We start from the raw sequence: 13,924 nt of genomic DNA, 5'->3' as shown, positions 1-13,924 counted from the left end.
ATCCAAAAGTACATCAGTTATTTCCATATGTTTCAGAGACAGGCTTCCCTCTAGCAGTAAATATGCAAATGTAATTCAATATCTTTAGTTGACATTTCTACACTATCCATTTAGATCTCTTTTGCTTTGGGCCTAAAACATCTTAGCTACTGCAGCCCTCACCTTTTTATCCCTTTTAAAATATTTTTTTTAGGGGCCCCTGGGTGTCTCAGTCAGTTAAGCAGCCAACTCTTGATTTTGGCTCAGCTCATGATCTCCGGGTCCTGAGATAGAGCCCTGCATCACGCTCCTGGCTCTGCGGGGGAGTCTGCTTATGGATTTTCTTCCTCTCCCTCTGCCCCTCCCTCCACTTGCATGCAGTCATGTGCTCTCTCTTTCTCTCTCTCTCAAATAAATGAATCAATCTGTAAAAAATTTTCCAGTTTGAGATATAATTGACATATTATAGCATAAATGTAAGGTGTACAACAGAATGATTTGAGATATATATATATATAGCAAAATTATTACCATAGCTTAGTCAACATCCACCCTCTTTATCCTTAATGAGTACAAATTAGCATTATAAATTAAAACATCACCTTTAAAATACCTTCTACCTCATTTCTTCTCAGTAGCAATTCTATTGATAGTTATTATCAACAGATAATGGTCTGGGCTTTTATTCTCAATATTTCTTCTCTCCTTCTTGTCAGAATTATACTTTTCACTCCATTGATGTCTAATTTGGTCACATGACCCGAAATGCTCCTTCCTTGCAGGAGCATGATGGGTCCCTGTTCTACTGAACTTGGATGTGGCCTTGTGTGATTCCTGTGATTCGCTTTGGCTAATGGAGCAGATGTGACACGCATCACCACCGAGAAGAAGATCTCATGTCAGTGTACAGTTCACCGTATCTCTCTTGTCCTTCTGCCCAAAGACCAGCCAAACCCAGGGGCTACACCATTACTTCACTCTCAGAGTGAAGACAACACGGACAGGGCCAAACTGGCCCATAATGGACATGTAGCCTGACAGAGAAAGAAACATTTGGTCTTGTAAGTCATTGAGATTTGGGGGTAGCTCACTACACAGTATACAACTTAAATTCTCATGTGAACCCCTATGGTACATTTAGTTAACAGGTCTTTAATGAAGAGCTTATTTGTATTAATCATGTTGCCGTGTTTAACTTCAAAAAGTATATACTACTGAAGCACTGAAGTACGGTCATATGATTTCTTTAAGATAATTTCTTATTTCCTCTCAATAAAATATACACATACACACCCATTCATTCATAAACTAAGGCGCCGAAAATACTGAAGTATTAAGAATCCCTGCTGGCATGTCCTCCAGGAAAGTTAGCTTATCTAATTAGAATTGCTAACCCATAGGCAACAACCCAGATTTTAGAGCGTCCATTTAGCTTTATATTCCAGTTTTATAGAATGAAACATCTGGTGGTTAGAGGCAGGCCACTGCACATATAAGCAGTAGATCTTTCTTTGAAACATGATTATAGTCAAATGGAAGTTTCCAGAAAAAAAAAATAAAAAGCTTTTTTTTTTCCTATTTTTTTAACAGTAGCAACATCCTGATAATCCAAAAGCACATGCTCATAGTGAAGTCCCCCTTTTCCCAGCTAGCTCAGAGGTAATGTGAGAATCTCAGCGCCACCACAAACCTAACTGTCCTCATTTTTGGCAATAATAGAAAGGAAATTTCATTATAATTAATTTTTCTACATCTTCCCTCCAAGCTTTCTAAATTACTTTCAGAATATTCATTAATTATATTAAGATCTTAGTGGTTATTATTTTGGTGATTAAAAAGTACTTGTCACAATTTTAAAAATAGTTCATATAGTTTATCTGATGTCTCCATATCCTTCAGAGGGTGAATGATTTTTGTGCTGTTTATATACATTGAGTGACCATTCATTTTGGGGGAAAGAAGTATGATTTTCTCAGGGAACACGGAGACTTTCTTGACTCTGGCTCAGCACTTCTTTGAAATAAGTTGAATAAGTATAGTTTTATAACTAATGGAAATATATTTAGACCCCTGACTATAAACTTTTAGTAGCTGTTATTTTAAAGATTAATGTTTTTATTGTTATTATCAACCACTGAGTGCCTATAGTGCACCATTAAGTTCTCACCATGTTTCAGGAATTCTGTGCTAGGTTCTTTCCACATTTTATGTCATTTGATCCAGAGTAATCCTGTGAAATAAATATTAATATTCCTGCTTTACAGATGAGAAAAAAATAGATTTATAGAATTTCCAGGATGCACCCTATTAAATAATAGAACCAGGAAGATTAACTTAATTCGAAGATTGTTTTCTCTCTTTTTTAAAATTTTTTTAGAAGTTTCCATTGTATCATCTCATTTTATCTTTATTCAAAAATCCAGGGTGGTTGGGCTGTGAGTTTTCTAATTCCTAAGAATGTGGCAACAGTTATGGTAGGCAATTAGTCCCTTTGGACTGTGCATGGATAGGATGCTAGGCTCCATCCTTGAATTCCAAAAGGCTAGAATAATCATTTCCGGGAATCACACACACATTCTTTGATAAAAAAGACTTTCTAACATGTGCTAAACTTCCCTGTCCAATGCTTTAATTTTTTATAGAGGAAATATCAGGTACTACCGTCTGAAAATACAAAGTTGTATTTCTAATCTAGATGATCTATTTTTCTTTTTTTTTTTTCTAAAGATTTCTTTATTTATTTGAGAGAGAGAAAGAGAACAACAGAACATACAAGCTGGGGAAGAGACAGAAGAAGAGGGAGAAGCAGACTCCCCGCTGGGCAGGGAGCCTGATGTGGGACTTGATCCCAGGTCCTGGGATCATGACCTGAGCTGAAGGCAGACGCTTCACCAACTGAGTCACCCAGGTGCCCCTCTCTTTGTTTTCTAATAAAGGAGATAACTACTTAAACAAATGGTACAGAAAACCATCATATCCAAAGATGTTTATCACACTATTATCTATGACAGCACAAATCTTAAACACTAAGAGTGTAAGTAATTAATTATATAACCCTATGATGTTAACGGATGTAGCCATTTGATTGATTTTGTGAATAGTCTATTAAAAAATAGAAAATCATCATCATATTTTAATGTTATATGAAAAATAACATATAACAATTTGTTTTTATCAAGACCTATGTATCAAAATGGCTGAAGATTTCATGGGAAGGCGGCATTATGAGTACACTAAGTATGCAACCCTCGTGGAGCTGTAGAAAATTAAATTTTGTTTGTTTATTAGCAGTCTGCTACAGTCTTTCTGTAGAATTTTGTAATTTTAAATACATTGAAAAGGAGGTAATTTGTCATTAATGCCTACCTAAAAATGAACCGGCTTTTCCTATAAATCAGATAGTGTTTTGAAATAAATTTCTGATCATAAAATTAAATCATTAAACAGAGCCAATTGTAGAGAGAAGCAGAACTTTGTGCTCTGCCAAGAAAACACCAGTGGCAGCCCTGAAAATTTGCTACTCAGTTCTTCCCTGGGAAGAACGTAGTTGACTGACCCCAGCTGCCAGAGCCCCCACCCCCCACCCCCGGACCAGACCTGCATTTGCACCAGACCCACACTTTCACGTGGGCAACTTTCAGCAATAACTGAACACAGTGGCAATCCTGGTACAGACCCATTCCTGCAGGATTGGGGGCTCCTCTAAAGGGCAGCTCTCACCGACCCGGTCAAAACTTTATTAAAAATTTTGTTAGTAGTACAGTCTGAGACTCTTCTGACGCAAACTTCTCCCCTCAAACCCCCCACCGACTTTCACAAGTGTCGGACCTCTATTATTATCTGAGGCCCCTCCCAGCCTACTTCTACTTCTTCCCATTATCTCACGCAGGCATTTCTCTCAAAAATCTCTTACATGTCTAATCTCATCTCAGCATCTGCTTCTCCATGGCTCTGTTGCTCACATTTTTTAATTGACAGAGCTAATTATTTACTAAAGAAAATTTTTGAGTCACCTACATCAGCATTGGTTTGTCTCTTTTTATCTAGGCTATTTTGATATATTATACAAATAAATCTCTTTATATAATAAGTGATTGTATGTGAAAAAGTACTTTGATGAGTGTAATTTCTGTTCTTAATAAACGAGTAAAAGTTTTGAACTAATAATAACTAAGACAGGCTAGGTAAAACAAGGTATGCTATACCATACAATTATAAAGAGAATTCATTTTTGTAGCTGGAGAAAAATAATATAGGGCTATAGCAAGTCAGTCAATTAATATAAACTGTCTTTCATAAAAAGGCTAAATATTCATCAGGGTTTGTCTAGGATGGCTTCAGTTTACACCCGTTGGCCTAGAATAATAATAAGCATCCTCCTTCACTCACAAAATGGCCTAATTTGGATGATAAATTATATAGTCACCATGTATATAGTTCATATAAAGGTGACTGCAAATGTCCTGGTTCTGACACTTGGGGAAAACTCTTCCATTAATCTGTTTTGATGATGGAGATACAACTCCAAAGCCAGGCCTTATCTGTGATCTGCTGCTCAAGACAGGTTAGTGTTTCCTTATAAACATCAGATATGTTTGTAGAGCCTAAGTCGAGGGACATGTTCCAGGAAAGAAACATACCCATTCTAATGTTTGAGTAGAAGATGTCCTAACGCCAAAACCTACAGGAGCTAGCTTTTAAAGAGTAGATACAGCTATTGATTTTAGATCTGAAATCAAGAGAAAAAGAAAAAGTAAAAGATAAAAAAGCAAATTCTCCTGCTTTCCTATTTTCCTTTATATTCTAGCTGCTAAATTCTCTTGTGCAGAGCTCCTTTCTACAATTGTAGCTCTGAGTCATCTTTATTATTCGTAAAAGTTAGTAGGGAAGGAAAAGAAATAAAAGCATGACAGGGTTATAGATCTGAACTTTCAGCATTTTAGAGAAGTGAAATGATAGCCCACTCAATTCTATGATTATTTATTTTTTTAGCACAATGGAATATGGGCTCTATCACTTAACACACAGAGAAGAATACTTAGGAAATACGAGGAAAGAGAAAGGAGCTTAGCCTGGAATACTAAGTATGTGTGTTCTACTATGTGTTTCCAAAATGTCCAGGGCTTAACTCCCCCTTAAAATAGATCACATTGCATCTTAATTAACTACCTTATTTATTTACGACCTCTCTAAGCTCCTTGAAAGCAAAAGTTAAGGTTTTTAATGTGGTATCGTTGGCACATAGCTCAATGCCTAACACCTAGTAGGTGTCCAATAAAAATATTCGGTGAACAAATGGAAAGAATATTAGAGCTATATTGGAAGTCATCTTGTTATTTGCATATAGAATTACGGTGAATCAAGAAAATAAACAACTAAAAACTAGAGCTATTGGCTTTAATAGGAAAATTTATTATTGTAGCTAGCCTAATGTAAAATTAATTTAAAAAACCAAACAAAAAAAAACACAAACAAAACAAAACAAAAAAACAAAGTAGCTTTCTGATACCTGCACTAGCCTCTCATAAATAAAAATGAATAGAATATTTTTTCACAACGGTATGACTCATAAAATTATTAAGAAGAAATGTAATAGGGAAGGTATGAGTCTTATGTGAAAAAACAAAAAAAAAATACTGAATAATATAAAAACACAAAAAAAGTAAAGGCAAAGTAAGCATTTTGGCTGTAAAACAACATTTTTAACATATTATCCCCAAATTAGCTTATAAATTTAATGAAATTTTAATCAGAATCCCATAGTTCAGATGTAAGAGGTTAAATTCATCATAACTAAATAGAAGAATCAATATGGGAGTTGATACCCAATTATGCAGAGAACTGTTAGATGAAATTTTTCCTGCCAGAATAAAAAGAAAACATTTTTTAGAGGAGGGAAAATAAACCATACTTTTCATCAAGTCTATTAAAAAATAACCATTGAGTTGAAAGTATATTAAAATAAACACCAAATTCCCTATTGTTCCAATTTTTATATATAGATCTTGACAATATAAATCAGTCCTTCAGAAACAATATAATTCTTCATGACGTTCACATTCTCTAAGACTTTGATGCTCTGATGCATCAGATAAGTTCTATTAAGTCTGCTAAGAATTTTACAAAGTGGAGGCTTATTAAATAAGAAAACATATTTAAAGATCCTACAATTGAATGGAAAAAAGAACTGGCAATTAGTTCTTCTGAATGCAGAAAATAATATCTTTTTTTCCTAAGTCCTGGGATCACAAAATGAGAGATTAAAATAGTTCCATTGACATAAGGATCCCCTCAGACCCATTCACTTAAAAAGGAGAGACTACCAATGCATAGAACAGAAACAGCAAGGCTAGCTTTCTAGTCATTCCAGGTGTGACAGCTTACACATTTTTCAGAAAGAACTGTTACTAAGGAAATGACAGACACAAACATACACTCATAAACCACCTGCACGGAGCCACAAATTAGTTTACAGAACATACAGGTCTGAGTAACACTTAAATTTAATCTAGCCAATATGGTTACTTTGTTCTAGTCAATATGGGGATTTTGTGAAAAAAGATGATCTTTACTCAAAACACACTTTCTCACGTGTTGGAAGATTATTGTGATAATTATATTTATATGTAGAGTGACTGAGAGGTGAGAGGTGTCCCTGTATTTAAGCAATTGACAAATTATGCGACCACAAGTAAGTCCTAGAGATCTACTCAAATATCAAATAACTTGTCCAGAACCCTTGATTCTAGCAGTCTTGAAACTACTTGGAAAGCCAAATCACACCCCGATCACACCAATAGTAAACTATTTTTATTAAGCTAACTATATTCTAAAGCACAGACTTTCTGATATGCCCGTGTAGCTGCAGGTTAGGGTGGAGGGTGGGGGGCAACTTTACTTCTCTGTCCTTCATGCCTAGCAACAATCTTCACTCCTGGGTAACTCAATGCATTTGTTCTCCATGCATCTGTCTAAAAAGAAGGAGAAATTTTAAATCTCCAAGTACACTGTATCCGGGGGAAAAGGATTCCTGCAGTTCAGAAGTCCACTCTTCAACTGAATGATACAGGTTATAACAGGATGTTTCTATTTTAATGCCCCACGTTAGATGACCAAAGGAAAGGATCTCCCAGAAGGCACGGGAATCCATTTTTCAATTACAACAGGCCTACTAAACTCTGACACCCTACCACGGGCCACCGACTAGTAATGTTATCTCTCCCTCTCTCTTCTTCACTAATACTGACCCAAATTTATACCCACGACAGCTGAGAACGTTGTTGCAACTGATGCCAGCTTCCTTGATGTCCACATCATAGGTCATCTAGAGTTCTGAATAACAAATATAGCATTTTATGATCAACATAAACTATTAGAGTTCGGGGTCACAGAGGACAGGGACTCTGGCCTCTGGGCATCTAGCCTATATTCTGTTACATACATACCCTACATACAGGATTGAAGCACTATTAGGGCAAAGATTCCGTCTGAACACTGCATCTCCAGTTGCTAGAACTTCTGCTTAACACACAGTAGGCACCGAGTAAATATTTGTTGAATGAATGCTAATGTTCAATAAATGTTTACTGAGTGAATTAATAGCTAAGACTATTTCCTGAAACATGAGGCTTCAGTTGGTTAAACTATTTCAGGGCAGATAGAATTAGATTCTGAGATATTTAAAAATAGAAAGAGACATAAATTTCATCTGCCTCCCACAGAGTACAAGAACTCTAACAAGCTTCTGCTTGAAGAAGTCTAGTGATAAGGCATCCATTATTTTGTTAGAGGCCTTTTGTGTGGAAAAATAATCTCCCTTCACGCAGCTTTCACTACTCGGTTATGATTTGCCTGCTATACCTACGTGTAATACATTCAGCCATGATTTTATATAGCATCCTTAAAAATAAGTTGCTATCTGAGTCCTCCAAAAAAAAAAAAAGTATTTCAATTCCAGATTCTTGCTTTTAACTCTTTATCCTATGGTGGTTTTTTTTTTCCAGATCAAGGGCTCTACTTTGTTTAAGTTTTTCCTAAAATAATTAATCTAGCGCTCCACAGAATATTCCAGATTATGTGATAGGTACCCAGTAGATTTTTATACCTGCTGTGCTTCTATCAGTTGCATTGTCTGCCCTTTCTTTTCCTCATTGCTTCCATCCCTCTTTTTCTTTTTTCCCCATTCATCCATAGTCATGTTCATTGTTTTGACTTATATTGCATTTGTAATCTGAGAAGTGCGGTGGTTAGGAAGGCAGGCTCCGGGCCTAGAACACATGGGCTTCAGTCTTGGATCCAGCACTTACCAGCAAGATGTTTATTAGCGAGTTCCTAAAAATGGCTGTGCCCCAGTGTTCCCATCTGCAAAATGGGGAGAAGAACAATATCTAACCATTATTCTCTCTTCATACTTGATTGGTGATTTGGCTAAGTATAACATTCTAGGCTGAATGTTTGTCATTAGAATTTTGGAGACATTTCCCCCATGGTCTTCTGGTTATTGCTGATGGGAAATCTCACAGCTCTCTAATTCTCCTGCCTTGATTGAGATCTCTTCCAACAGCAGACTCTTCTGTTCATCCTTGGAGTTCTAAATGTATGTTTCCTTATTGTGACTACAAGATATTTTGATTCGATTAATACCATAAATCTAGGCCTTAGCATGGAGTATAAACTGCATGCAGGTAGTAGTACTCTTGTCTAGACTACTCGCCACTGTAAACCCAGCGTGTTGCACTCTGTATAGCACATGAACAGGCATTCAGGAGTATTTGTTGGATAAAAGAATGAATGATCCCTCCGGAATCCAAAACAAACCTAATAATGCATAAGGGTTCAAGGATTTTACTGCACTTGAGACAACTTCCCCCGGCATAAATAATACTAGAATCACTGTAATTCTCCGTATATCTATTGTTATATCTTCTCAGTTAAAATTTTAAGTTCTATGTACTTTGCACAAATTTTCTCTCTTGGTCTTGAAACAAGCTGGAAAGGAGAATGTCATTTCCATTTTCACAAATGAGGACTCTCTGCTTCAAAGATTTTCCTGAAATCACCCTAGTGGGAAATGGTGGAGCTAAAGCTAGAATTTACATTCTAATGGCCAAGTCCAGGATTCTCAATTGGTACCATGTGTATATGTGAATTATTCTCCTGAGGCCCATACATTTAATTTATGCCCACCTTTCCTCTTTCCCTTGTGGCAGTTATTTATCATATTTTGATACTATCTCAAGAGCTTCCCCACCCCCCACTCTCCCTTGTCTCTTCTCTTTTGGAACTCTGCCTTCATTAATATTTTCTTAGATAAAATTTAATCACCTTCATATAACTATAAAGTATCAGATTAGCCTATTTAATGATTGAATGAAAAGTCAGACATTTCCTTTTGTTGCTTAGGCAAAAGCATGTCTCATAATATAAAATGGAACAAAACAGAAGGAGGATATGCCTAAAAGACTATATACAGGGGATTTATCTATTACAGTATTTGCATGGTAGCTTCAAAAGCATTTTGTCTCTCAGCCCCTTCTTTGAATATTTTATCATCATGGAACATCATTACTCAGTAATTTTGTCCTCAAGTTTGCATCCGTATTGTATTAGAAAATTAAGTCAAAAATCTAAATGCCTAAAGAAAAATCATTTACTACCACCTCCACAAAATACATTACTGAAATTACTTGGAAATAATATACTCTATAAAGCAAATGTGTTTGAATATTTTCAATTGGACAACCTACTGCTAAATTGTATGATTACTGACTCATGAAATTGTTTGAAAAAAACAAAACAAGTTATTTTCCTTGGGCTCTGTCAAAATGTAACTTCTTAGTCAAAGCGTATCACAAATTACTTTTTAGAACAACTAATATCTCCAAGCACTTTTTCAACTCTACTTAAAAATCTGATTATAATTAGATTTTTTTTCCACATTATAAATAAGTCAAATCGAGCTTAAGGGATTTTAACCAACTTGTCAAGATGCCATAGAGCCTCACAGAGAACGAAACACAGGAACCATGACTACAGCTTCTAGTTACAATAGGATAGGCTAAAAAAAAAAAAAAAAAAAAAGACAATAGGATAGGCTTTCATAGTTCAGCAATATAAAAATCAATAGTGTCTCTACTGTATGAATTTGATGGAAACTAATGAGGAAACAGAAATTGTCTTTGGCTAAATATAAGAAATAACAACTTCCAGTTCGGTAAATTCCCAAAGAGATGACTTTGAGGATTTATTTTAGAAACCAGCAGAAGACAACTAAATTCTTATAAACAGAACCAGTTGTGACTAGTTTCAAAAGAAAGGTCCCTCAAAAGAAGGAGAGAGGGAGAAGGAAATATGAATGTAAAAGGTTTATACATGTTGATACCAATTATCTCCGACTGAATAGTAAGAGGGTGAAAACTTCACCACAACTGTAGCTAGTTCCAAGTGAAGACATAAACTCTTATTATGGAGGCCCTGACAGCTAATTATAATGGCAACATACAGCTTTATTTTTTAATCTTATTTTATTGATTGGCCGGAATAATCCACATTATCTATACTATTACAATAAAACGAATTATTTATCTATTTTAAATGCATAACATTTCCCTCTCACTCACTCTTAAATATGATAAAAAAAAAAAGTACAGGGAATTCCAATTAGAATTTCACTCTTGAAAACTGCAAAGAAAAGCCAATAGTGCAACTATTTAGCTGTTTTATGTTTGGTTCAAATATTAAACATATGGAATGTGAAAACTGTGGAAATAAATGATCTCCTACTACCGTCCATTCCTTAGATGAAGAAACTGTTCAATGAAGCTGAGGACTCTTGACACAGATCTCCAGACTTCCAGAACCCATCTCTGTCAACTATACTACATAACTCTTTAACTCTGAGCAGCTTGAAGAGAGTGCTGGAGCCAATTATTATGATAATAATGTAAATATACTCAAATACAAAAGATATGCATTAAAACTAAACAACGATTTTATTTATTTATTTATTTATTTGGGGGGGGGGATATTTCAGTAATCAGCTTGCCTATTAGTTTCCAAGGGAAACTTGCACTTAGATTGGCAAAGGAGCATACAGGTTGTTATTTCTGAAAACCACTGGGTAAATCTGTTTTTACTTATGAGAACAGATTCACTTGTAATATTATAAAGATGCATGAAAACACTGATACATGGTCTCCCAAAATATCTTCTATGCTTTTACAATATATTCAAAGAAATAAAAACATTATGACACAACTTACATCTAAGAAATAGTCTATAGTATGCTTGTGCCCATGCAGAACAAATTTAAGTTTCTAAGGGGAAAGGGTATACAAACTAAAACTGTAATACTTAAAAAAAAATGCACTGTGTGTCAAACATTTCCTGGCAAGTCCGATATTGCTTAGTGGAGCTTAATCCATTCTCTGTTTTTGTGTTTTTGGAGAGAAAGTATAGTTGTTGCTGTTTTTTGTTTTGTTTTGTTTTGTTTTTTAGTTGTTCTTATCTACTGGTAATGGACAAAGACATTCACTCTCATATAGTAAAATTAATCATCAAAATAATTTATTTTAGTCATGATGCAAATGGTTATAAAGTCATGTTTCCATCTGCACAGTGATTGCATTTTACTCTTGAGTCCTAAACAGGCTCACATAAGAATATAATGTTAAATGTGCATTATATGAAACACTGTTACATGATATGAATAGCGTGACCTTAAAAGTGTCTGTGTCTTAATATATTTTCACTCCATTCAGCCACTACTCCTATATGCAGGTGCAATAGCTGGGCTTTTTATTTTTCTGCCAGAATGATTTCAAAGTTTTATTGGAAGATATTACATCCCAAGGAGCCCAAATCTTATTCCTGTTGAGTTGGAGGCTTAAGGTTGCTAATGTCTCTCTCTTTGTCGCTCTATCTCTCTTTCTCTGTCTCTGTCTCTGTCTCTGTCTCTCTCTCTCTCACACACACACACACACACACACATTCATATCCATACAATGTTTTACTTCCCCATAGACAACCAATTAAAATAAAAATTATTCAGATAGCTCAATAAAACATACATGGTTATCTCTAACTTAAATATGGCACACTCTCAAACTTGATTTTTAAGCCATATTTATAATCTCTCTCCATATGTAACTTTGTTTTTTTCCAGAATAGCAGATGAAAAAAAAAAAAAAAGGATACGGGAAAAAGCAATATTAGTTTATAGGAAAGCATCATACCTATCATATTGTGTAACAAGTTTCTAAAATAACTTTCTCTTTAAAATGCAGAATTATCCAGAAAGTTCATCAATGACATTTATTCACTACATTTAGTAGCAAAATCATTCCTCATCCCCTCCCCCCACCCAGGAATTGAAGCTTTACTGGTTTCCAGTGTGTCAAGTCACACAAGACAAAACAAAATAAAACAAATCCCAAAGTGAGCGGGCCTGCTTGCTGTCGCCCACAGGCTCCTTCATTCTATCAGGAGATCAGAGGATGTGCCCCGAGCAAAGCAGAAGCCTTAACTTAGAAGGATTTTTTTGTTTTTTCAAAGAAAAAGAAACGAGGGGGCAAGGGGGCTGCTCGCAAAGCAGAGCTGTAAGGAACCCACTCACCAGTTGCCCAGATGCAGGGTCAGGAGCAAGAAGAGCAGCCTCAGGACTCTACTCTGACTCCCCAGGAGGAAAGGGGAGCAGGGGGGAGCTTTCCAGGGACCCATCGGGGGCATCGTCCGCCGAGTTCTCCGCCGACCCGCCTCGCACCTGGGCAGCCGCGGGAGCAGCGGCGGCGGGAGGGGCCCCGGCCAGGTGCCCGCCAGTCAGCCCGCGGGGTGCGGCGGGTGCGGCGGGGCGGGGTGCGGCTCCTCCGGGCGGCTGCGGGCGGGGCGCGGACCGGCTCCTCCGGGCGGGTGCGGGCGGGTGCAGGCGGGCTCCCCCGGGAGGGTGCGGGAGGGTGCAAGCGGGGTGCGACTTCTCCGGGAGGGTGCGAGCGGGGTGCGGGCGGAGTGCAGGCGGAGTGCGGGCGGGTGCAAGTGGGCTCCTCTGGGAGGGTGCGGGCTCCCTCGGGGAGGGTGCGAGCGGGGTGCGGGCAGGTGCAAGAGGGCTCCTCCCGGCGGGTGCAGGAGGAGTGCGGGCCGGGTGCAGGTGGACTCCTCCGGGAGGATGCGGGAGGGGTGCGGGCTCCTCTGGGCGGGGTGCAGGCGGGGTGCGGGCTTCTCTGGGAGGGTGCGGGAGGGATGCGGACGGGCTCCTCCGGGTGGGTGCAGGCGGGTGCGGGCGGGCTCCTCCCGGCGGGTGCAGGCGGGGTGCAGGCGGGCTCCTCCGGGAGGATGCGGGAGGGGTGCAGGCGGGCGCAGGCGGGCTCCTCCGTGGGGTGCGGGCGGGGCGGCCCGGAGCGCAGGGGGGCGGGGCTTCTCCTAGTAGCGGCCCCGCCCCGCGAGGGAAGGGGCCCGGCGGCTCCGCAGGCAGACCAGCCCCGGGTGCCCGGCGGCGTCCTCGCGGCGGCGTGCGAGCGGCTCCCTCCCCCTCTCCCCTCCTCCCCCCTCTCCCCTCCCCTCCCCCCCCGCCGGCCCCCGCCTTCGGACTCCGGGTCCGCCTCCCCGGCCCGGCCCGCGGCGCGCTGACCGAGGTCCCCGGGCGCCCGAAGGTTCCGCTAATTTGCGTGAGCGGCGGCCTTCCCTCTCCGCGGTCCGCGCGCAGGGAGCCCGGGAGGCCGTCGGTGCGTCCGTCCGTGCGTCCGTCCGTCGGACTGGAGGAGCGAGAGAGTGAGCGCGGCCGGGGAGCCCCCCCCCCCGCGGGCGCCAGGTGATGCTCGGGAGCCTTCCAGGGCCACAGACAAGACTCCCGGGTTACGAGGGTCCTCGGGGCCGCGGGAGCCAGCGCCCCCCTCCCCGGGCATCCCCGCCCCCGCCGCCCCCCCTGCACCCGCCCCTAACTTGAGCGGCTCCG

The 13,924-nt window shown here is 39.5% G+C and overlaps 1 protein-coding gene across 1 annotated transcript in view; it reads right to left on the bottom strand.

The window, feature by feature from the left end:
• GABRG1 (gamma-aminobutyric acid type A receptor subunit gamma1) overlaps positions 1-12,771 on the bottom strand; it is a 78,570-nt gene extending 65,799 nt beyond the window's left edge. The window contains exon 1 of the mRNA XM_055339187.1: positions 12,593-12,771. Coding sequence (XP_055195162.1) covers positions 12,593-12,705 — 113 coding nt within the window. The 5' untranslated portion in view covers positions 12,706-12,771. The remainder of the gene's footprint in view (positions 1-12,592) is intronic.
• Positions 12,772-13,924: the final 1,153 nt, after the last annotated feature.

Source organism: Nyctereutes procyonoides, unplaced genomic scaffold (genome assembly GCF_905146905.1).
Source record: "Nyctereutes procyonoides isolate TBG_1078 unplaced genomic scaffold, NYPRO_anot_genome, whole genome shotgun sequence".
NCBI lineage: Eukaryota > Metazoa > Chordata > Mammalia > Carnivora > Canidae > Nyctereutes > Nyctereutes procyonoides.
Note: the sequence above shows the minus strand (reverse complement) of the source record. Positions and strands in the feature narration are given on the sequence as shown.